The sequence below is a fragment of the Rattus norvegicus genome, chromosome 1 (assembly GCF_021556685.1).
Source record: "Rattus norvegicus strain SHRSP/BbbUtx chromosome 1, alternate assembly SHRSP_T2T, whole genome shotgun sequence".
NCBI lineage: Eukaryota > Metazoa > Chordata > Mammalia > Rodentia > Muridae > Rattus > Rattus norvegicus.
The window spans coordinates 144,868,699-144,893,492 of NC_141534.1; the positions used below are offsets into that span (position 1 = coordinate 144,868,699).

Below are 24,794 nucleotides of genomic sequence, written 5' to 3' on the forward strand. Positions count from 1 at the left end.
GTTTCATAAAAGTATACTCTCAAGCCCTGCATAACATTCTCAGGTAAGTAAAGACACTGGGTCAAGATTCTCTACCATATTGTTCATCTCTAAAGTCCTGGATTTCTCTACTATAATATAGAACATCTTTCTATTCACAACAGGTTTTTCTGGGAGATCCTGGAGTTTGCTGTGTTAGCCATGGAAAATGGGGACCATCCTAGTTATCACAAGATGTAGATAGTGGCTCTCCTTGACCCAGTGTAAGCCCAGGTATTTAGGTAACTAGGGATCAGTGTTGTTCATTCTTTCAAACTACCTTCCCCATCCCTCAGCTTCCAGAGGAGATGTGTACATGCCTCACCTGGAAAGGGCTCCTTAAGGAAGTGGCCGTTGATGGTCTGGTTGGCTGTGCCCAGGGCATTCTTAGCAATGAGGGTGTAGTTGCCATTGTTGTAGTGGGTGGGCTTGTTGAAGAGCAGGCAGCCCTCTGAGACTTCACCCTCCTGGTAGTAGTCCATATGAATGATCTTGGATTCCCTCAGTGGCTGTCCATTGTACAGCCAATGCAGCGTGGGTGTCGGGTTGCCACGCACCACAAACTCAATGCAATGTTCCAGGCGTACCTCAGGCTCCACCAAGCTCACCACACGTGGAGGGTCTGTGGGGAAAAGCAAGCTGATATCGAGGACACACATTCTTCTATGTATTGAAGAACCTTCTAGGAAGTAGGATGGGGATCCCACTTCTCACTTTGTTCTGAAAAGCCTGAGTGAACCAGAGTTCCCACCACCAGCCAATAGACAGGAAAAATGTGTCTTCATCTAAGCTCCCTGGATCTACTTAGCTGAAGCTCCCCTCCTGAGATGGAGACCTTTCACAGATGCCAAGGGTAAAATGGGCCAACCTAAGAGATTTTTGAAATTAGAAGTGGAGAGGTAAACCTTCCACTTAGGGAAGGAAATTTTCTTGGCTGTATCTTTCAGATTTGTCTTTCTGTCCTTCTTGAAAGACCAGGGCCAGGGCTCTAGATCAGCCCTAGCAATAGATCTGCCCCATCCCAGCCTCCTTCTGGTACCTCTCTGGCTTCCATGATGGCATGCACTTACAGTAGACAGTGAGAGCAACGCTGGCATTGCTCATGCCCACCACGTTCTCTGCAATGCACGTCAGGGTGAAACCATTGTCTTCGCTCGTCACATTCACCAGGGTCAAGTTGATGGCATGTACATTGGTCCAGTTCAGATTGGTCTGAAAACCCCAATCAGAAGACAATAACCAACCATTTACACAAGAATGGCTTCCTTTTCTAACCCCTAACACCTTCAGGAAGAAGTAAAGCATGAATGAAATCTACCTTCAAAAAACACACTTTCAAGATTCTTTGTAATTTGGGTAATCCTCATATTAATAATGGGTGCTAAATAGAAAAATTGAGTGTTTTTTGTAAAAAAAAAAAAGCACAGAAGGTTGAGTAGCACAACAAAGATCAAACTGGCAAGAAACTTACATCTCCATAGAATCTGAGTATCTGTGTTTCTTCCCAGAGGAACAGGATCACAATTTCCCCCTCTTCCTTATACTTAAGGGATACTTGTTCCTTAACTCCTGTTGTATCTGGTTATAGGATACCTACCTGATGAGTATTGATGGACTGCAGTCCGGTGACTATCCAGTCCACATCAGGCAAAGGAGAGCCAGAGCCATTACAAGTGATTACAGCATTGTCTCCTTCTCGGACAGTCAGGTTCACGTGACTCACACTGATCTCAGGGAGATCTGGGAGGACAGAAGGGAGAAGGAGATGAACTGTCAGGTGACAGCATACAGAGGAGCTCTGCCTCCAGGCAGACAGTGGCGCTTCTTGCCTTGCCCAATGACAATGCTTGGCACAGCTAGCACAACTTCCCTGAGATCATGCTAGACCCTTATGATGGTTAATATCAGTTTGACAAGCTCAAAAAATCACCCAGGGACGCCTCTAAGCATGCCTGAGAGAATAAATTAACCACAGTGGGCAGACACCATTCTATGGGATAGGGCGTGCCTATAGGATCTATTGTTTGATCTAAACAAACAGGAGAAACAGCCGAGCACCAACATTCATCTTTCTCTCTGATCCCGACTCTGGACGCAAAGTAGCCAACTGCCTCAAATTGCCTTCCTCACCATAATGAGATGTACCCTCAAAATGTGGGCCAAAATAAATTCTACTGTCTTTCAATCGCTCTTGTCAGTCAGATCAATGTGAAAAGTACTAACTATAACCCCACCCCCAGCTGATTGACAACTCCCACTCCAGAGACTAAGAACTGAAGTACATCCAGCGGGATGCTCCTACATAGCAGAGTCTGATGGGGCACCTGTTCATGGAATGCCATTCTAGCAACCAAACTTATAGTTTCAACCGACTTAGGGTACTGTTTTACAAATTGGTGTGTGTCCGGTTCCCACAAGAACTAGGGATTCCATTCTCTAGTCTAGAAGCTGATGCTCTAGAAAACACCTCAGAATCTCCCAATATAGTAAGTCTAGAGGCTGCACAGTAAAGCATGCTTCTTCATGTTTGATTGACAGGCGACTCAGAGAGAAAGGGAATCTGATCAGCTAAGAAAAGCACATGGAGTCCTTGCTGCCTTTCTTCCTAGGACTACCCTTCCCACATCTGACTCAAGACAGAAATGAAGGGAAAAGTTCAGTCTCATTTACACCCACTGCAGAGGTCAAGACTGGAGACAGCTGGCAAAGAGGCTCTGGCAGGCCAGTCTGAGGCACAACCCCTTCTCCAGGGTGTGTGGGATGCTGGCCGGACCAGGCAGTGCTGATGCTCACTCACCACACTGACTGATGTTCATGCGGAAGAGGGGGAGTTGGGAGCCATCAGCACTGATGCAGTAGAGGCTCTGGCTGTCCAGCCGTGCCTCCCCCTGTTCCTGCCACAGCTGCATCCAGCGGATGTCACAGCTGCAGTTGAAGAAGTTCTGCTCCAGTCTCCTGTGGGCAAGAAGAGAGGGGAAGGAATCCCTGAACGGTGGATGACCCAGCTCCCTCCCAGGGCTGAGGTCAATGGGCCCTTGCTGCTCCTCCATGAAATAAGCCAGATTCAGATAATGAGCATCATGTTTCCTCTCATTCAGGAATCCTAGACTTCATATAGATGCATAAAAACTATGAGAGAGAGAGAGACAGAGAGACAGAGAGACAGAGGCAGACAGAGAGACAGAGAGACAGAGGCAGATAGAGACAGAGACAGGGTTAAAGAGAGATAAGACAGACAGAGAGACAGGGACAGATAGACTGGCATGAAGACAGAAGAAAGGTGAAGGAAGAAATGGGAGTAGGAAAGCAGTTTGGGGAATAAGGAGAGAGAGAAGATCATCTGGAGTCAAAAACCTGTTACACTTGAAATATATCACCTTAATGGAACCCTTCACTGTGTGTAATGACTATACAGCAGTAAAAAAATTAAAATTAAAAAAATCAGAAGGGAAGGAGACTGGGGAGGTAGCTCAGCTGATAAAGTGCTTGCCATCCAAACATGAGGTTAGGAGATTGGGTCCCTAGACCTATAAAATGCTGCAAATGCCAAGTGGGCATGACCCCACCTATAATCCCAGCACTCAGGAGACAGACGCAGGGTTCCTTGAACAAGGTAGCTAGTCAGAATAACTGGAACTGGTGAGCTCCAGATTCAACCAAGGAAAATATTCAACTGGAGCTTCTGTACTCCACACACAGGTGCACATGCATGCTCACATACACTTATGTCCACATATACACACATACTCATGCATCTCGTGCACACACATACACACACACACACACACACACGCACACACACATGCTTGCAATTAAAATAAAATATTAATAACAGTAAAAGAAAGAGGAGGTTGATTAATATCACAAAAGAATAAAATAATAAATAGTATTAAGTTCATGAACTTACTTAGTTTCAAAAGCAATAATTCCACTAAAAAAAACTATCTCACTGAGGTCACTGGGCAAAGAGACTCTTTTACATGTGTTAAACTGAAACGTTCATCTCCTTAAAACCTTCCTGTGGCTTCCAACTGCATTGAAATTTGAAGCCCCATGAACCGTGGGTTCCCCCATCACCTTCCGCAATGTCATCTGCTACCTTGTCATCAGTAAAGTCATACTCAGCCTATGCTTCTCCATCATCTTGTGACATCACTTCCTCCTTCACCCCCCTGATCCTATCCAGCCACAGTGACCTTGATGCTTATTAGATCACTAGTGCGACTGGTTTGGACCTGCCTTGGAATTTTTTGCACTTGCTGTCTTGCTTGCCTGCCAAACTCTCCCAACATATCTGTAAGATGGGTTCCCCTGACTTCATTCAGAAACTGTAGAGCATTCTCTGTCCACCATCTAGACCAAAGACACTATAATCCTGTCCTGATAATGTTCAACCCCTCGCTAGCTACATTCTCCAGTCTAGAATTTATTACTATGTCATAACACCTTAAATGTTCATATTGGTTTGGTGTTTTTTTGTCCTCCCAGATTAAAAAAAATAAGCTCTATTGAGGCTAGAGATGTAACCTGTTTTGTGCTCACTATTTCCACAGTACCTAAGACTGCTCCCCAAACACATGTTCACTAGGGGAATAGGTAATTAGCTATTTCCAAGATAGATTCCAAGCCCATGTGGGACCAGTTTTATTCCTTCATGAATTCAATGACTCCTTAATGAGCACCTGTTTAGTATCTGGCTGTAGTTGAATGCTATTAATAGAGAGGTGAATAGGGAAGTCCTTGTCCTCTGGGAGCATTCACCCCAGTGAAGAGGAATGGTTGATAGGGAAGAGTCAAGTTCAAAGCCCTTGTTCTGCACAGATTCTCCTTGTAATTTAGAAAAAGTCACATCCTCCTCTGCTGGGGTATTATGAGAGTGATGAACAGTGCTAATCAATCCCCCAAACTCTTAAAGAGCACAGGCTGAATCTGAATGCCAGGGCCATTAGGGGAACATGATTCTCTCTCTGGTCTATTGAGGGGATCGATCTGTTGGCACCTGGAGGAAAGGCACTTGGGTCACTGCGTACTTTTTAAGCACTGGGTATTTTTGACAACTGGCAAGTTCTAAAATAGTTAGGCAAGCATCAGCATTTGTCAGCTTGCAGGAAAGGAGTGGGGTTCAGAGAGAAGAACCATGTTCCTGATGACGAGGACAGCACAGTGGGATGTACAAACAGCCACACAGCTTATCATCCTCTTAGCCTGAGAGCATCCATGACTTCTCCTTGTTCTTCAGGATCTTTCAGACAAAGGGAATGGAAAGAGACCCATCCTTTCCTGGGCATCTGCTTTTCCCAGCAATCCCAACAGGTAGCCGATATTGTCCCTGCACAAATAGGGAAGTCCATCCAAGTCTGAAGGGTGTAATGGTTAATCATCCCTGTCAGCTTGATGACTGGATTTATAAACACCATGGAGACACACCTCTGCGTGTAAAGGGCCAAAATGAAAATGGGAAGACGTGCCCTGAATGTGGATGAAACCATCCCGTAGACTGAGAGATCCTGAACTACGTTATAAAGAGAAAGCAAGCTGAGTATCACCACTTGTCTCGGCTTCTAACTGTGGATGCAATGAGACCAGCAAGCTGTCTTGTGCTCTGATCATCATAAACTCACCACCATGATGGAATGTACCCTCAAGTCACCATAAGCACATATAAACTCCTCTTTCAGATGCTTTTGTGAATTATTTGATAACATCAGTGAGAAAGATAATAATATGAGGAGTTAAGATGCATGCTTCATGATCGAGCTTCTCACATAAACCTCTATCATTAGACTTCCCATTGCCCCTTCCCTGGGAAAATGCTGCAGAGCCCAGTGGGCCAGCCACACTGTTGCTCTGACTTCTAGAGCTCTTGCCAAGAAAACTAAGGGAAAAGGTAGAAGAAAGCCATCAAGGAAAGCAAAGTTTAACCAGGGCACAGTGTTCAGGTCAAGGAGTGCCTGAGGGGGAAGTAGAGGTGGTGGAGGAGTTTACCAGCACACTGGGACATTTGGAATTTGTCTACAGAGCAGGAAGGAAATTACTGGAGCTAAGAACTAAAGCTTGGGCCATTGGTTACGATGTTTTATAAATTCAGGGTCACCATGGACCCTGCAGTTTGTGCATTTCTCAAAGAATCCAGTCAATGCAAGGCTGACTCAGACCTCGTGCTCTGGAATGGAGCCATTATCACTGCTGATAAGGGCATCTTCTCTAACTTACACACAAGCATCAGCTAGACTGGTTAGTAGGGCTGGCCCTATGTTCCTGAACTTTTGTTCTCATAAATCCTGTTCACATTAAAACTGGAGAACATTATCTCCCCCTCTCTGGGTTTCTATTTCACTTCATTGATTCAATTCCTTGCCTGTTTAAAAGGTTTTTGGTTTTATGAAATCCTATTGTCAGTTGTTGGCCTTAATTTCTTGGCTAATGGAGTCAAAAAAGTCCCTTCCTACACCAATATCACGTAGGCTACTACCTATGGTTTTTATTTCTAGCAGAATTTACAACATTTCAGGTTTCAAAATGAGATCTGTGATCCACTTGGAGATGATATTTCTGCAGGGTGATAGACATGATTATAAATTCATTCTTCTGCATATGGAATGGAAGTTTTCCCAGCACCATTTGTTGAAGATGCTGCCTTTTCTCCAATTTGTGTTTTTTGCCTCTTTGTCAAAAATCAGATAGGCATAGTCTTACAAGTATTCATATTTGGGTTATCTGTTTTGTTCTATTGGTCTACATGTCTCTTTTAATTCTAGTACCACATTGTTTGTATTGCTATAACTCTGTAATATACCTTGTAATCTGCAATAGCCATCCCTCAGGATCATTTCTTTTGCTCAGAATTGCTTTGGTTATCCAGGGTCTATTCTGATTCCACGTAAATTTTAGGATATTTTTTTCTAGTCCTGTGAAGAATGCTATGGGTATTTGAGTTGGAATTGCATAGAAACTGTAAATTGCTTTTTGGAAGATAGTCATTTTCACAATAATAATTGTACTGAACCATGAACATAGGCTGTTTCACCATTTCCCAGCATCCCTCTCATCTCTTCATACATCAGAAGTTTTCATTGACGAGTTCTTTCACCTCCTTGGTTGTGTTACATTCAAGGTATTTTATTATCCAAGAATACCGTGATTTCAAATGTGTCTATGATCTCTTTTCCAGAATGTTTGTGGTTGGTATATGGAAAGGCTATTGGTTTTTATAAGTTGATTTTTTTTTATATTGCCACTTTGCTATAATTGTTTTTCTTGCTTCTCAAAAGTTTCCTGGAACTCATATACAATATCAAATCATCTGCAAATTGGGATAATTTGATGTCTTCTCCTATTTGTATCCCTTTCATTTCTTCCTCTTGCTTTATTATTGCTGCTAATGATTTGAGCAGTATGTTGGAAGGGAGTGGGAGTAGTGGACAGCCATCTCGTTCTTGATTCAAATGGGAATGTTCCAAGTCCTTCTTAGGATAGTGCTAACTGTGGATTTGTCATACACAGTATTTTGTTGAGGTATGTTCTACTCTATGATTTTTGTCATGAAAGCATACTGGATTTTATTAAAGGTAGTTTCTGCATCTTCTGATGTGACCATGTTGTTTTTGTCTCCCACACTCAGAAAGTCAGAATGGCTAACATCAGTAAAACTATTGACAACAAATGCTAGTGGGGATGTAGGGAAGGGGAACCTCATCTACTGTTGCTAGGGGGATGTAGGTTAGGAAAGCCCTTGTCCATTGTTGGTGAGAATAACAGCAGATAACAACACTCTGGAAATTAGTATAGCAAATCGTCAAAAAGCTAAAAACAAATTATCATGTGACCCAGCTATACCATCCTTGTCATAAGCCCAAAGGACTCAATATCCATCTCCACAGATGTTCAAAGCCATGTTTAAAGCTGCTCAGGAGGTAAGGAATGGAAATAGTCTAACTGTCTTTCAATAAATGAGTGGATAATGTAAATGTGGTGTGTAAATACAACAGAACACCAGTCAGCTGGAAAGAAAAATGAAACTGAAATTTGCAAGTAAACTGAGGAATCTATAAAAGATCATATTGAATGAGTGACCTAGACCCAAAAAGACAAAAGCTGCCTAGTTCTGAATCTTTAGGAGTGGGTATACAACATGAAGTAAATGAAGAAAGCAGGAAATATAAAAGGACTTTTACATTGTAGGGTGGAAGGGGAGAGCTTAAGGGAAATCACAGAATACAAGTGATCTGAAAGGGGGCAGTAGAAATGGAGAAGAGGTTGTAACTGGAAGGGCATAGTGAAGTCAATACAAAAGGAGAAAGAGACAAGAGAGACAAATAACCCCAAGGTTGTTTGATAAGACCTCAGGGTATATTTTATAGCTATCAAAAATAATACTTATGAATTAAACAAAGTTGTGACACTTGTGCTGACAAGGCTCCCACAAAAACTACAGATGACCTAACAAAAAACCCTAATACCAGGCATAAGAAATCCCATTTGAATTGTGAGTCCCTAAATAATGTGGACTATTGCCGTTAACTTTGGTTGCCTTCAGAAGTTGAAGGTTAGCCCCTACTGAAGAAGACACCACACACTTAGGGCACAGGATTTGGAAGACTGGAACTAGATCTAATCCAGCAGTTCTCAACCTGTGGACCAAGACCCCTTTGAGTGGGAGGGTCATGACCCCTTTGAGGGTCACATTCCAGATATCTTGTATATCATATGTTTACATTTCATATTACACATTTCACATTATAATTCATAACAATAACAAAATTACAGTTATGAAGTAACAAGAAAATAACTTTATGGTTGGGGATCACCACATGAGGTACAGTATTAAAAGACTGCAGCAGTAGGTTGAGAACTACTGATCTAGACTGAAAGCCTCCTTCCTTCAATGTGTCTTCCATAATACCAAAAAGTATTATGCAAGTTACCAGAGGAGGAACTCAATCAATAATCCTATATAGCTGTGATGCCTATCAATCACAACAATGATCAGCATATCGAGATATCCCTAAAATATCTCTAACAGTGCAATAGCTACACTTGTGTTGGTCACAAGCAGCACCTGTCTGTTGGACTTAAGGCCCACCCACCCAATGGGGGAAACCATGCCTGGCCCAAGAAACCTAGGCAACTCCCTGGAATCAGCCAGGTGACAAATCTTAGGAGAGAATCTACTACTCTTATTAGACCAGCCTAATTTCTAACTATAGTCTAAAACTTATCCTTATACCTACAGATAAATGTAGCTTTCCACTCTCACCAAAGAAGCTTCTCTTTACAGCAAACAGAGACCATCCCAGGAAACTACAACCAGACACAATGTAAAAATCAATGGATGATGGAGGGACAACTCTACAACCTGACTCTTACACCTAAGACCCCCTGAGGAAGAGGGGGAAGAACAACTGTAAGAACCAGAGGACAAGAAGTCTGTACTGAGGTAGTGTCTCCCATAAATGGCTACCAAAAAAAGACCTGAACATTAACAATGTCAATATGTATGCTAATGCAAAGGGACAAAGCTTTACCAGGTCCAATTTCAAGACAAAAAACTGCAGGCAACTAATGACTATTGAGGGAGGGAGAATCAGTCTCTCCTAGAGATAAACTCCATCCCTCACAATTGTTTACACAATATAGAGTAGTTGGACCTGAAACCATATACACATAACAAAACTTTAGGAGTGAGAAGGGATCATGGGAAGTGATGGAAGAATGAGAGAGGAAGAAGAAAATGATGTGATTATATTTTAATTTAATATTTAATGTAATATTTAACTTATAATTTAATTTAACATAATGTTTAAAATATTCTTTAAACATATAAATAAATAAATTGAAACTGATGAAAATGTACAGTACCACAATGCATTACCACAGACTCTATGGTCATCAAAGCCATGCTACTTCCACTCCATGCAGTCTCTGAAAAGCTCCACTGTCCCCTCAGGAGAAGATAAGAGTGGAAAAGACAAAAGATACCTCAGGGACCTGGATGAAAGTAAACATCACCTCATCTCCTACCTTCACCTGAGAGGATCATGGGAACTCTGCCACAGGTTTCCATTGCCCACCATTTAAGACACTAGAGTACAAAGACAATAATTAGGGCAAGAGACAAGTGTTTTGAAGACAACACAAATAGCAAGGCACACTTTGATGTGTTGCTGGAATAGAAGGAAAGGACAGAGTAGAAGGCAGAGGGGAAGAAAGAGTGAAGAGGAAGGAAATGTGCTATGAAAGATGGGCTGTTGGTCTCCAGGGGGTGGGAAGTAACCAGCAGAAGAAATGTTGGGTTGAAAGCAGAGGAGAAAGCATGAGTAGACAGGGAGAGATGGACTACAGCAGGAATGAAAGTCAGGGCAGGATAGTCAGGGTGTGTGTGTGTGTGTGTGTGTGTGTGTGTGTGTGTGTGTGTGTGTATGGTATTCAGGGACCCCTTCTCAAAGAAAGAGAGAGGAAAAAATAGTGGAGGATAGGTATGAGGAAGTACTGGGAAGAGGGAGGCTGATATTGGGATATAAAGTGAATAAATAAATTATTAATTAATTAATTAGAAAGAAAAACAAAAAGTCAAAAAAGGAAAGAAAGAAAAGTAAAGAAAGAAGGAAGGAGAGAGAAGAAATAGAAAGAAAGAAAGAAAGAAAGAAAGAAAGAAAGAAAGAAAGAAAGAAAGGAAGGAAGAAAGGAAGGAAGAAAGGAAGAAAGGAAGGAAGAAAGAAAGGAAGAAAGAAAGAGAAGAAATAGAGAGAAAGGCAGGCAGGGGAGCAAGTGGTCAAGGTCCTGGAGAAGGAAAGGATGGTGAATCAGAAAGCCTTGAGGGGGATGCTCTAAGAGCTATGTAAGATGTTGTCAATATGGCTAAGAAATGAGACAGTAGAGAAAAACATAAAAGAGAAATAGAGAAAGCACCAAGTGTGGGGCTGTGTCAGATGCATCTTGTGTGACCAGGAGAATCTGAGTTTGAGACCCTAGAATCCACGTAAAAAGATCAGGTGAACACTCATAAGGCTAGCAGTGGGATGGCAGAATCAGAAGCTCTGAAGTGTAATTAGTAGTTAGTGTCCTGGACAATTAAAGACTCAGTCCCACAAAACAAGTGACTGATACCTGAGGACTGACTGGCTGACCTCTAGGCTTCAGCACTCACAGTGTGCATTTGCACACACACACACACACAGAGAGAGAGAGAGAGAGAGAGAGAGAGAGAGAGAGAGAGAGAGAGAGAGAGTAGTATTTCTATTATTCTTGCCATAGTGTCCTACACATGTATTTCATTTAACCTTCTCCAGGGAAGCAGTGTAGGAGAGGCAGGGACATCTGATCCTAAAGGCATCCTTAGGAGAGCAGAAGATCAAGATCAGTGTCCAATCAATGTAGAAAAGGGCAGCCTTTTGAAAGGAATGATTTGGGTTCCCCATGCAGAGAACTGGAGAAAGGCCTGGTAACCCCACTGAATGGCATTGAGAGTCCAGATGCTCTAAGGTGTGCAAACTGAATCAGGTCAGCCTGGATTTCCCAGCTGCTTGCCTGACAAGATACAGCTATTCATTATTAAATAGATGTAAAAATACAAATTATTTAACTGCATTGAAAAGACCAGACAAGTGAGGAAATTAAGCAGTATTGCCTCAAGCCACATAGACCATAATACAGTCCAAACTCTTGTTGGACTCCATGGAAGGACACAACCCAGCATCTCAGTGGCCCAAAAGGCAGACCATGCCAAAGTATCCTGAGGCTGGCAGAAGAGTCAACTGAGCTGCCTGGGATGTGCCAGGCACTGGCTCAGTAACAGCTCATTTCCTCCATCCTTTCTCTCCTGGGCTTTACTTATGTAGCCTGGTCCAGCAGAAGGGATGTACCTAAAGATCTGGTGCCTGGCTGTTCACCAGAGCCTGTTAGGAACTGCTCAGGAACAGGGGACATTGGGGCAAGTGGGATGGCTCCTCCTCTGAGGAAGACATCCTAGCAAAATACAGTTTAAGTTCCAAACTGTAGCACCCTGCACATTCCATGGATCCAATACATAATCACCTTTATACCCAGACAAGATGAGGTTGACAAAAGAGAGACATAAAAGTCCTAATTCTAAGCTGGACATTGTGCTTCCTTTCTCCCACGCAATCCAAGCTCAGCAGAGAAGTCTCAACCATAGCTGCTGGGGCAGACTTGTTCAGTTTAGAGCCCTGCTCTGTGCTCCATCAATAATGCAAGGGGCTTCATGAATAATACAGCAGCAACTGCTTCAGGGCACAGTTTACTGGTGCCCAACCCTGGCCTCAAGATGGCCCACGGCCTAATCACAGGGCCCGGGGGAGTTCCCACAGATGAACTCAGCCTCATTCAGGCACAGTCACAAAAGAATGCTTTGCAGGAACAGCCAAGGCCATGACTCTGTTCAGAAAACATTGATTGCCCTTTGGTCATCATTAGGGTGGTTACCTTCTCCCCTTCATACCATCAGCCCTGCCAGGTACAATTCTGGGTCCAGGTTGTACAAAAGAGGGAGGAGACCCACATGAGCAGGGACAAGGCCGCTGTCAACCAGACAAAGGGTATAGCCAAGGCCTCCTCAAGCTAATAGACTGTGTTAAAGTGCATAAATAAGAGATGCAAGTTGGGGTTGGGGATTTAGCTCAGTGGTAGAGCACTTGCCTAGGAAGCGCAAGGCCCTGGGTTCGGTCCCCAGCCCCGAAAAAAAAGAAAAGGAAAAAAAAAAAAAGAGAGAGATGCAAGTTGAGTTAGCTCAGTTATCCTGAGTAATGGCTTGAACTGTGCCTTCTAGAGATATCTGTCTACGTCCAAACCCCGGGATCCATGAGTATAATCTTTGTTGTTGTCAGGATCAAGGTAAAGATAAAGGATTGAGATCATTCAGATTTGGGGGTAGTTCTTAAACTGACCTTCAAGAACTGATGGTATCTTTGGATTGGGTCCAGAGGAGGCTGAAGAGCAAGGAGGTATGGATGCCAACCATAAGGAAGCTGGTACCAGGGATGCTACCACAAACCCGAAAGCACCCGGAGCAACCAGTATCTGGCAATGTCAGAGAGGGCTTAAACCCCAGAACCTTTGAAAGTAGAGGGACTCTGGCGACACCCTAACTCAGACTTATTATGGCGTCAGAATGATGAACAAAAACGTTTCCATCATTTTGAAGACACCAGATTTACAGGGACTTAATAAGGCATGTATCAGAAATGGTACTGCCAAAAAGAATCCTCCAAGACTCAACTTTAAAAGCTGTAAGTGGGAATGAATGTGTTCCACATAGTTTCTCTTTAGCACTAATACGTGTCTACATGCTTTGTGAGTTGAAAGGGAATCACAAAGAAGCCAAAACTACCACAATAGCAATAGAGTTAGTGATGGAGTTCCTTGGACGGGTGTCTTGTCTGAGGGCTTTCAGAGTGATCAGAGTCAAGGCTGGGAGGGAGAACAATGCCAGGGTCAGCCCAACCTTCTTCAACACTGAGTGGGTGTTTTACCAAGTCGATTAAATCTGCAAATTACAACAGAGGTAATTATCACTTAGCTTTAAGAAAATGAAATATTCCAATCTATTTTAATCATGTCTGCTCCATGTCTGTGGGGTATTAAGAGAAGCCTGCTCAAGATGCATCGATGGTCCTAAGGGTTTCTGGAGGGTTTCTATGTTGGGGGCTGATGACCTCTGGCTCCTCTTACCATTGCCTAAATTGTACCATGGGATTCAGAACCCAAACATTTTTCTTCTTTATTCATCCTTTAGCTCTAAAACAATCTCTCAGATCTTGCTCTGATTTTAGAACAGACCATTCTAGTTTCAGGGCAGGGAGATAGTAGTCAGAAACTCCTGAGCACAGTACAATGCCAAGCCAGATTCCACCATATCTACCACTGAAATACTGTTGGCTACTCTGAAGTAAAGTTCAGAATATACTCAGTTAGCTCCGTAAGAAGGGCACGTCCTGAGCTGGTGGAAGACTTAATCAGGTGCTTGCCAAAGGTCCTCCTCCAATCTCCCAAAAATAAGAGTACAAGAAAGGTCCTGGCACAAAGCAAGAACTCTGAAGTGATTTGGTGATTTGGGGTTTGCCAATTGAAGTGATTTGGTGATTTGGGGTTTGCCAATCAGGGGTGCCAGCCATCTTGGTTCCTGGGAGGACAAGCTGAGCATTCAGAGTATGGCACTGGGTTAGAGGTGAAAGAAAATGATTTTTGGAAACAATGGCTTCAGGTGGTGGCCATCCTAAATCATAGTATCAGTCTCCAGATCACCAATTCACCAGCCATGTGACCTGGTCTAGTTACTTACTTGACTTGGCTCAGCCTTGAATCCCTCATTTGCAAAACAGGTTAAAATAACTCCCATAGGAGTTATTCTTCAAGGATGAGACAGGGCCTTGTATTTACTCATTGCTCAGTGTTTTTCTTCTCCTTTCTCAATGGAAATGCATACTCAGCCCCTCTAATGAGGAGCCTCAATGCTGTCAACTACACCACTAACTGTGACATCAAGAATTGTGTTGTAAGAGAGAAGTTGTTTGAGGCCTGGCAAAGACCCTCAAAGAAGCCTTCATGGTAGAAGGAAACATGTTAAGAAATAGTTTACCCTGTCTGTTTCTGCAGATGCTCACTGGAAGCCTCACAGCTGGCTCATGACTCTCCTGGATATCCTCTCCTACAAGGCTAACACTCTCTGAAAACACCGGACACATCCCCAAACTCTATCCCACAGGCGCCATCAAGCAGACCTTGGCGGTCTAGATGGTTCATGGCAGATGGTGCCATGTGGACTAATCAAGAAATCAGACAAGAAAACCCTACCCCCTCTTCCATTTGCCAGGAAATGCAATTGTTTGGATTTTAATCATAGTCACAGCTAAGAGCCAATGTGCAGTCCCCTTCAGCCCAAAGATAAAATTTCCACTCTCAGCATTCAAGTCTTTCTCAAAAAATAGACCCCCTACCAGGGTGATCATTCCTTAGAGGGGGGCTTCTTCATCCACCACTACAATTTTTTTTCCGATTTAACACTATGACAGAAATAAAATACTGTTTGGACATGATGGTACTCATACACTGACTCACACTGCCAGGAATGTCTTCATTCCTCCCTAAGTTACAGCTAGCTCACCGGTATATTGATCCTGGGCAAAGATGAATGCAGAATCCCATGATCCTCTGGGAGAAATGTGACATTTTCTTTAAATATATATCCACAGAACAACTGTTTCTAAATCCCCATGAAGCAGGTCACCGGGGCAGCACACAATTGATTTCACATCCAACGATTTCTTAGAAAGAACACTGAACATTTTCTCAATAATTCAGCCTTTAGCAGACCCTGACATCTTCTTGAGGAGTGCTGTCTCTACCCTCCCCTATGTGAAGGGCCCGGGATCCTAGAAGAACTAGATTCAGGAAAGACAGGCCTTCTGCCCCCAATCAGTTTGAGGTCATTATGCTTTGTGTTGGTTTGAACGAGGTGCCCCCTATGAGTCTCAGGCATTTAAAAACTTGGTGCCCAGATGGTGACTATTTGAGAAGAGTTGGGACATGTGGCTTTGTAGGGAGAGATGTGTCTTGAGGCAGGATTAAGGTTTCAAAAGCCCACTACCACCCCCAGTGTGTTCTCTCTGCTTCCTGCTTTTGGTTTAGGATGTGAGCTCCCTGCTGTTACTCAAGTGCCATGCCTGCCTGCCTGCATGCATGCATGCTCCATGCCACTTTGGTGATGGACTCCTATCCCACTGGAGCCATAAGCCCCAAATAAACCCTTCATTTTATAAGTTGCACTGCTCATGGTGTTTTATTTCAGAAATAGAAAAATACCTATTACCTTCTTCATCATTTGTAATTTGGCTGGATTCAGAATCACCCAAGAGGCATACCTCTGAGTATATCTGTGAAGGAGCTTATAGATTGGGTTAATGGAGGGGGGAAAGACATGCCCTAAATGTGTTCAGTACCATTACATAGGTTAGAATCTCAGGCTGAATACAAAGGAGACAGTAAGGAGGGCATCAGTGTTCATCTCTTTGATCCCTGACTTCAGGAGCTGCCCCCATGCTCCTGCTGTCATGCCTTGCTTACCATGCTGGGCTATGTCCTCTCAATTGTAAACTAAAACAAACCCATCCTCTCTTACCTTGTGTCTCATCAGTCCTTTTACCCAATGGTCTGAAAGAGGAAATTTATAACTTATCCGCGCCATGACAATGAAATATGTAACTGATACAGAAGGAAACCTAGCAGAAAGTCATGGCACACACTTGTTGCAGAGTATAAAAGAGGCAGACGAGCAGTGTGGGACAGTTAAGCATGGGTCCAGGCTTTCAGTCTGCCCACAAAATTTGTCTAATAGACCTGAAACAAGAGTCTTTCCTTCCTAAGCAACTCAGTGTCCTCCAATGCAAGTGAAAATTCCTACCTTACAGAATTGTCCTAAGGATTAAATTCTATTAAAAAGCATACATAATTTAATAGGGTCCTTGGCACAGTGCCTGGCACAAAGGAGTAATGTGGAAATTAGTGATGGCAATAATTATAGTGGCCATACCAATTTACCCCTGAGATCTTCCATCAAGTTACATCTAGCTCAAGGAGGAAATGAATAGAACACACCAAGTACAACAGCCCCAACATTAGAGGTCTATGACATAGTATGTTTGGAAGAATGTTTTATAACCAGGATTTTGTTTACCTTCCTCTAGCTATTGTAGGAGATGTTATTGGTATCCCTAAATCTCAACCAAATGAAACTCTGACCATTGGGACCAAATGGGACTATGAACTCTGATCATTGGGCCTACTGGTGCTCATACCAGAATATCAGAGCAGTACCTTGGCTAGGGAGTGTGTGTGTGTGTGTGTGTGTGTGTGTGTGTGTGTGTGTGTGTGTGTGTGTGTCTGTGTGTGTGTCTGTGTGTGTGTCTGTGTGTGTGTGTGTCACACAATTGTAAGAAAGGAAAACAATATACACTAATATTGTCCTCTTTTTAAAGACTAGATCTCATTGTGTTGTCCAAACTGATTAGCCTGTAACTTACGTAACTCAGGATACACTAAAACTGTTGGTCCTTCTATTTTTACTTTCTACGTACTGAGATGACTACAAGTTCCAGATAGCAACACCTTCAAAGTGATAACCTCTTGCTATCCTTCCCTGAAATGGCTTTGGAAAATATCATGTAAGCAATCAAGCTATGGGAACAAAGATTATATGCAAAGTTGTCAGGGGTAATGTGTTACTGGATGTAAATGGTCTCATTTCTGTCAGCTGGTCTGAAAAAAACCAAGGTTATAACTGGCAGGTAGAAAGAGAAGAAGGTGAAAGGCCTGTAGCCAAGGCAGAGGTCCAAGGTCATGGTCCAAGGTCATTGCTTCCTGGTAAACACTGTGCTCACAGTCAGAGAATTTGGATCTGAGTCACCAAGTAAAAAGGAACACATGAGCAGTGTCTCTAAAACTCAGACTCCCTAACACCATCCATGCCTCAATTCCATTTCAATTTATTCCTTGATTTATTCCCTCAACATAATACACTGTCCTTCATGCACAGAGATGACCCTGATGACTCACACAGCAACATGAGTTATTTTCCCCAGCAGTGGTCACGAATTTTCACTCATCCAGCCAACATCTGTTTGCACAAAATGGCTGGCTAGGGTAGGAGTGCACTGATCAGCCTTGGAATGCAGCAGAGCTAAGCAGTCCACACACAGATAAAATAAATAAATGCCCTCTCCCACGATCACGATGCCTAGACGGCAAGCCAAATAAGTTGACAGGAAATCATAAGCACTGTAAAGGCTATACAGTCTGAAGCTGGAAGGCCATATTCAAGTATCAGTTATCTGAGTCCTTCTCAATGCAACTGTAATTGATTCTCGAGTAAGTGTCTAAGGCTCAGAGTTCACAAGATGCAAAAGAAGGAAACCTGCCTCCCATGACTCTTGTGGTAAATCTAAGCTCATATAAGCAAAAGCATATCTGGTAAAGCTACAAAGTTGTGTACAGCAAATGTTTATTAGAAATTGAGATCCTTATTATTATAAATATTAAAACTGCTACTGCTAATTACCTGAAGATCACAAAACTAAATGCTAACAAAAGATGAGATTGAGTCTTTTTGAAACAGCGTGTGCCTAGCAACAGCATCAGAAGTCAAGTTCAGAGATGGGGTAGGTCACTGTCCCTGAACATGGTATGCTCAATGCCACCCAACCCAAACAGCCCAGCCACCAGGTAGCTCCAATTCTTGATACTCTTGATCCTTCCCACCCAACCATTACCAGCACTCTGCCACCTGGACAGAGTCTTCCGTTCCGAACTTACAATTCCCGAAGACTCAGCGTCTGGAAGAGCTGCCAGGAGAGTGTGGTGAGCCGGTTACTTGACAAGTTTCTGCAAAATTGACAAATAAAAGGGATAGTTAAAGGACAGATCTAGCATCAGGAATGCCCTTGATGGAGAACTTGGCATCTGGAGGCAGTCTCTACTCTGCTTCTTTTTCTTCACTCTAATGTCTACCCAATGTAGCTATCATTATGTACCATGATATACATTGCTAATGGTGTTTCTGCTAATAGTTGAGACCACAGGGCAGCTGTGAAGAGGACACTAAAGCTTTTATAAAGGGTAGGGTTTTAGACATCCAACAAACAACACGGTTCTCTTGGTTACTCCTCCATATTGCCCTTTTATAAATGCTCAAAGATTGTTTGAAGCAAACTTCTCTAGACAATAGTTCTGTGAATAGTCAAGCTCACAATATCTTTTACATCCACACAGGCAGGAAATCCTCAGGCTTCTTATAAATTCTTCTTACCTGCCCCTCCCCCAGAACACATGCCCATTCGAGAGATCAAGACATCAGCCTTTTGTTCACACATCTCTTCTCCTAATGGCTATTTAATTGTTCTCATTAGGATGTACAGGGGAAGGGAGCAGCCATTAGTCTTCTGAATAAAAGAAGAAACACGTCCACAGTTATTACTTTGCCAGACTCAACAAACAACTTTTGATGTGACAATAACCCTTAAAGGCAGTAGTTAGACACCTCGAGAAATGAAGTGGCAACCCAGGAACAATGTACTCCTCTGCTGATGGGAACAGATGCAGTGATGATTCCATCTAGATAAATATCCATACCCACTGGAACACATGCATATTTGTATCTATTAAACACATAGGTAACAAGGCAAACACAGACTCCTATTTACATGCATGCACATGTGTGCACACACACAGAGACACACACACATACACACATGCTTTCATGTACACTTATGTTTAGATGACTTCTACTTGCTGTAGAGACAAATATAGGCTATGCTGAGGCTTGAAGGGTAGGCCGTTGACAAGAAAGATGGAAAGATAGAAGGTTCTTAGTAAGTAGAAAGCAGAGTATATACAAAGTGACATGAGTAATTGGGAGAAGGACTACTTCATTTGGGTGCTGGGATAAGGTAACTTGGACCTGGCAAAAGAAATAATGAGAAAGAGCTGAAACCCAGGAAGACACCCATCCAGAAATGACAGTACAGAGGAGACTCACTATGGATAAGCAAGCCAGGGATCCATGCCACATCTACAGGCCTTGGGAAGAGACTGGTATTGCTCCAAAGAACAATAGGAAGTATCGGGTGACTCTTAGGGGTAATGTGTTGTTAACTAAATACCTCTTCTTTTTAAATGGGAGACTAAGACATGAAGGTGACAGGCTAGTTAGGGGACCTCAACTAACTTCTAAGCAAGAAAATGAGAAAAAGGAAGGGAAATGTGAAAGGAGAGGAGGGAGAAGGGGGGAGAGGGAAGAGTAGAGCAGAGCAGAGAGAAGAGGAGAAGAGGAGAGGGGAGAAGAGAAGAGAAGAGAAGAGAAGAGAAGAGAAGAGAAGAGAAGAGAAGAGAAGAGAAGAGAAGAGAAGAGAAGAGAAGAGCAATGAGGAGAGGTTGAAGGTAAGTGCTGAAGAGTCATCAGAACATGCAGCTTGCCCTGGGTAAAAGACAGTGAATTGAGTGGTGGATGTTATGGTTTGAAAATGAAATGGTCTCCAAAGGCACATCTTTTGAGTGCTTCTTCTCCAGCTGGTGACACTACTTGAGAATTCATAAACACATTAGAAGGTGGAACCTACCTGCAAGAGGTAGGAAACTAGGGATGCGTATTACCTCTGGCCCCTTCTTGCAGATTTGTCTGCCTCCTGTTTATCAAGAGTTGAACAGCCTTCCACACACCACCATGATGCAGTACTTTAGGATATGAGATGAAGAAACCATGGACTCTCTGAGATCATGAGCCAAAATATTCTCCCCTAAGTTTTTATGTCAAGTCTTTTGTCACACAACAAAGAAAGTCATGAATCCACTGGTGACTAGAGAGGCATTTAGTTAAATGAGGAAGCTAACTAACAGATCACATTTGAGCAGTGGGACCAAAATTATCCTCTTGGATCAGATAACAGAGGAGAGAAACTTAAGAGAAGGCAATGGCAGATGGATATAATCAATTCATATGTTACCTGCATGTATAAAAATGTCAAAATAAACCCATCATTTTTTTGCAAGTAACATCTATCAATAAAAGTTAAGGTATTGACAAGAGTTCCTGCTCCTTGTGAACATTAAGCTTGAGATGTCTGTTAGACACCTAGAGAATGAAATCAGATAGTCTATCAGAAAAATGGGTTTGTACTGAGACCCACAGACCTGAGAATGTACTAAGTATGAAACAAAAACATATATTCAATCAGAAGAAGAGTTAAGGAACAGGGCACCCGCAGAAGCTACTTGTGATAAGATGGCTGGAACTTACACTATCCTAAACTTATTAACTTTTCTGAGATTTTTAGGATGCTGTTGGTAATGCAACCCAATGCTGAGGGTTGAGAAGACTGTTGTAGAAAGGACAGAGACCCCTTGTAGATAGCTCGAAAGTCTGCTGCTCTGTTCTCTTCCCTGACTCTGAGCCCACAGAGCTCTCCAGGAAGACCCAATGAGCCCAAGAAGTCCCGCACATCTCAGGACATGAAAATCATCATGTTCTGCTTTCCAAAGTCCCTGTGGCTTGCTCCTACAAGTTTCTACCTCTGTCTACTTATGAAGAAAACATGGATTACACAAGAACTGTATCAATATCATTTAAAGTAACCCCAGGGCAAGCTCCCCAAAGAGGAATGCAGCAATTGGTCCAGAAAATTCCCAGAGAGTCACTACCCAAACATAACCAGTAGTCTTGGAGCACAGAAGCTGAGATCAAAGGCCACAGGTTCCAGTAACAGTCTGTACGACATGATTGCTATTAGCCTGTGTGACATAAGAAGTCTGAGTGCTTGGATCTCCCAGGTAGAAGCATTATTACCATCTCTGTTTCTCCTGCTTATTGTCTATGCACAATAAACATAGCATCCTTGGGTATAAAACTTGAACAGCGGGACTGAGGAAATAGCTCAGTCAGTAAAATATTTGTTTTGCAAGCATGAGGACTCGAGGTGGAGTCCCAGAATACACATCGAAAGCCAGGTAGGGCAGAACAAGTTTGTAACCCAAGCACTAGGAGGTAGAATAGATAGATGACTGAAGCCTGCTATTCAGCTAATATACAACTAGTGCATAAGGCTCCTAAGATAAGACACCCAAAGCTGACTTCTGGCCTTCTCCTATATGTACGTGCACACACACACACACACACACACACACACACACACACACACAAATAAACAAGCCCCAAACTTCCAAATTCACAAGGGAATCCTGGCAGAACTTTGGAAAGATTCCCAGCCTGCACCTTTACATCCCTTGCTTTTCTCCAGAGCTCCACTGAACACAAGCTATGTTGCAGAAGCTAAGGACTGGCAGCCTGTAGGGACCCAGTGCTCGCTGAGCCTAACAGCACAGGCTCCTGATAAAGCAAGACCAGTAACCATAGAGGTTTCTGATAAGAATAAGCCACCCTAGAGGTAGGACTGGCCCAGGTACACTAACTCCTTTCTGAGAAAGGAACTGGCAGAGAGCCTGCCAGGAGTTCCAGGGAGCCCCAGGCAGAAAGCAGGCTGCCAGCCACGTCCTCTTACAAAAGGTCATGCTTTGCTACAACAGACAGAAATGTCAAGAGAAAATTGGATTCTGAAAGAAAGAAAATCATAGGCACTCTGGGCAAATAAAGAATAAGAAATAGCATTATCCCCCCTCCTTATTACATGGGAAAGACAGCTGGGGGCCCGGGACAGCTAGTGAAGAGGAATGAGCTTTTGTTCTTCCACAGGGGTGTGGCTTCATCTCCATCCCACTCCTCCTCCACCCATCCAGCTCCATCTGGAGGAAAGGTCCTTCAGATTTCTAAAGCACATTATAGAGTGGCCACTGCTTTTCTCATACACTGTCCACACACACATACACCCTCACACACATTTCCATACACAAAGACACTGCCACACAAGTCCTAAGGAAAGTGCAGTGTCTAACCTGTGCAGCTATAACCAGAGCACTGCCCTAGATGCACAAAAGAAATACCCAGGCCCAAAGATAACCATACACTTCAAAAGCACAAGCAGGGTGTGCCATCCTCTGGCTATCCTGCTCTCTAGAGCATTTATATATTCTCATGACGCAGAATAGATGGGAAAATGGAAGTCTGGGGTGTTGGTGGGCATTAGCATCCAGATGGACAAAACTCACTGCCCCAGTTTTCCTCCTTGCTGACACCTCACCTGGATCCATCTGTCAGCAGTTATTGATGCTCTGGTTATGCTGTTCATCAGACAAGAGTTTAATTAAGAGTCACCCTGCCTCCAAGCCCCAGGGCAGCCTCCTCGTGGTGCCTCCTCCCTAGCAAATCCATTGTCATCTGCCTCTGACTTTTGCTTGGGTCAATGGCCAGCATCTGAGACACCTGATCATCAAATTAATTTGGTGAGTGAGATTTTATGAGATGAGGCATCAAACACTTTCCCAAATCAGAACTCTGTAATATCCTCTCTCCTCTCTCTCTCTCTCTCTCTCTCTCTCTCTCTCTCTCTCTCTCTCTCTCTCTCTCTTTCACACACACACACACACACACACACACACACACACACACACACACATCTGAGAGACTCCCAAACAAAGTCATTAATTTTGTTCTGCATAGCTGGCTTCCTCCCAGCCAGACTCTGTGGTCCAGAGGCAATGAATAGGGATGATGGAAGCTTTGGAAGCAAAGATAGAACGCATATGGCCACACTCTGGACCCTGTGGAGAGACAGGGCTGAGATGGCCTTCCTTCCCCTAACTATGCAGAAAACAGGGATCTTCTGGGGCAATCTGCAACTCTTTATGGTAGACAAGTCCTCTAGTAAAGCAGTTCTTGGACCATCCTAAGGGGAGAGCCCATCTTTATTTAGCAGGAGTGGAGCCCTATGACTGATAATTACCCTCTAGCCTAGGAGTCCTATTAGCTGATAAAAGGGTCAGCAAGATGGATCCTACTGTCAGGAGAAACCAATCAGAAGAGCTCTCCCATGGCCTTTAACTCAGACACTGAGACTAGAAAGGGGGACAATAGGATCCATCAGTGGAGGTCCTGAAGATAGAGATCGATGTACTTCCTGGACTAAGAACAGGACAAATTTTAAGAAGCAACAGTTCTTCTAGCAGAAGCAGACTCCATGGGCAGTATGTCTTACTATTCTGTTGTGTCAGAAATGGCTGAGGAAAGGACTTCCTCATGCTTTAAACCATTCTATTCTACCCATGCACCACTAACCTGGAAAACCAGTCAGCCATCCCCACTCACATCAACCTGACAGATGCCTCTGTCGGCTGGCTCCCTTTCCAATTCCAAGATGCTGACTCCACCTCAGCATCACCTCAGCCACTCTAACATAGGTTTGGACTTCTATGGTCATGGGAGAAAATGGTGCTGCCCTACAAATTTCCATGTTGGAATCCTGAGAATGTCAATACTATTGGAACTAAGGCCTGTAGAACAGTGACTAAGACTATAGGTGTCCACTAGGGTTGGTCATAATTCAACTTGACTCATGTCTTTATGGACATTGAAGTGCTCAGAAGACAGAGCATGGAGAGACAAGGGGAGAATATAACCACCAACAAAGTAAAACGTGAGGCCTTGAAAGAAATCAAACCTGGCAATACCCTTAACTTGGACCCTCAGCCTCCAGATCTGTAAAGAAATAAATGCAGAAGCCACTTGAGCTGTGGTGTTGTGTCACAGTAGGCCTAGAAAACTAATGCACACATTTTCAGCCCTTTCATTTGACCCAAGGGCCTGACAACCAATTTGAACAGCCCACTATAGCCTGGGAAGGACTCCAAGGCATGGTTTTCTGTCATTCCTCATGCTGTATATGCATGGTCACACATGAACCAGCCTCCAGACAAGTTCCAATTGCTAATATCCAATCTTCTATTGGTCCATTTGTTAAGCCCCTAGGTATACCCCAGCCTCCTCCTGCAAGAGATTAGTGAGATAGAAAAACAGAGCACCAGAAAGATTTTCAACTCACATTCCCAAGACAAATTCCACTGCTGCTGGATTTTCCTGGAGGATTCATTCTGCAGCTACTGAAGGACATCCCCTCTATGCATCACGAGCTTTCTGTGCACTCAGCTGTACTACCCAGAAACCCCCTCCCAATCCCACAGCTCCTAGTCTGAGGCTTGCCATTTGGAAACATCACGAGGCAAACCTAGTTATTTCTTGCACTGAGACGGTTTTTGAAAGACTTGTCTCTCCCTTCTTTAAGATCTAACACCTTCTCAGCTCTCTGTCTGCCCCCTTTGTCTTGTTC

General features: G+C 43.3%; 1 protein-coding gene across 10 annotated transcripts in view; it reads right to left on the reverse strand.

Annotated features, from left to right (window-relative positions):
• Positions 1–24,794, reverse strand: part of Ntrk3 (neurotrophic receptor tyrosine kinase 3) — a 381,715-nt gene that overhangs the window by 258,559 nt on the left and 98,362 nt on the right. For all 10 annotated transcript variants that reach the window (XM_087551652.1, NM_019248.2, NM_001270655.1 and 7 more), the window contains 5 exon segments: positions 18,340–18,408; positions 2,816–2,973; positions 1,616–1,758; positions 1,089–1,230; positions 344–640 (listed from right to left, as the gene is read on the reverse strand). In XM_087551652.1, the coding sequence (XP_087407778.1) occupies positions 344–640; positions 1,089–1,230; positions 1,616–1,758; positions 2,816–2,973; positions 18,340–18,408 (809 nt within the window).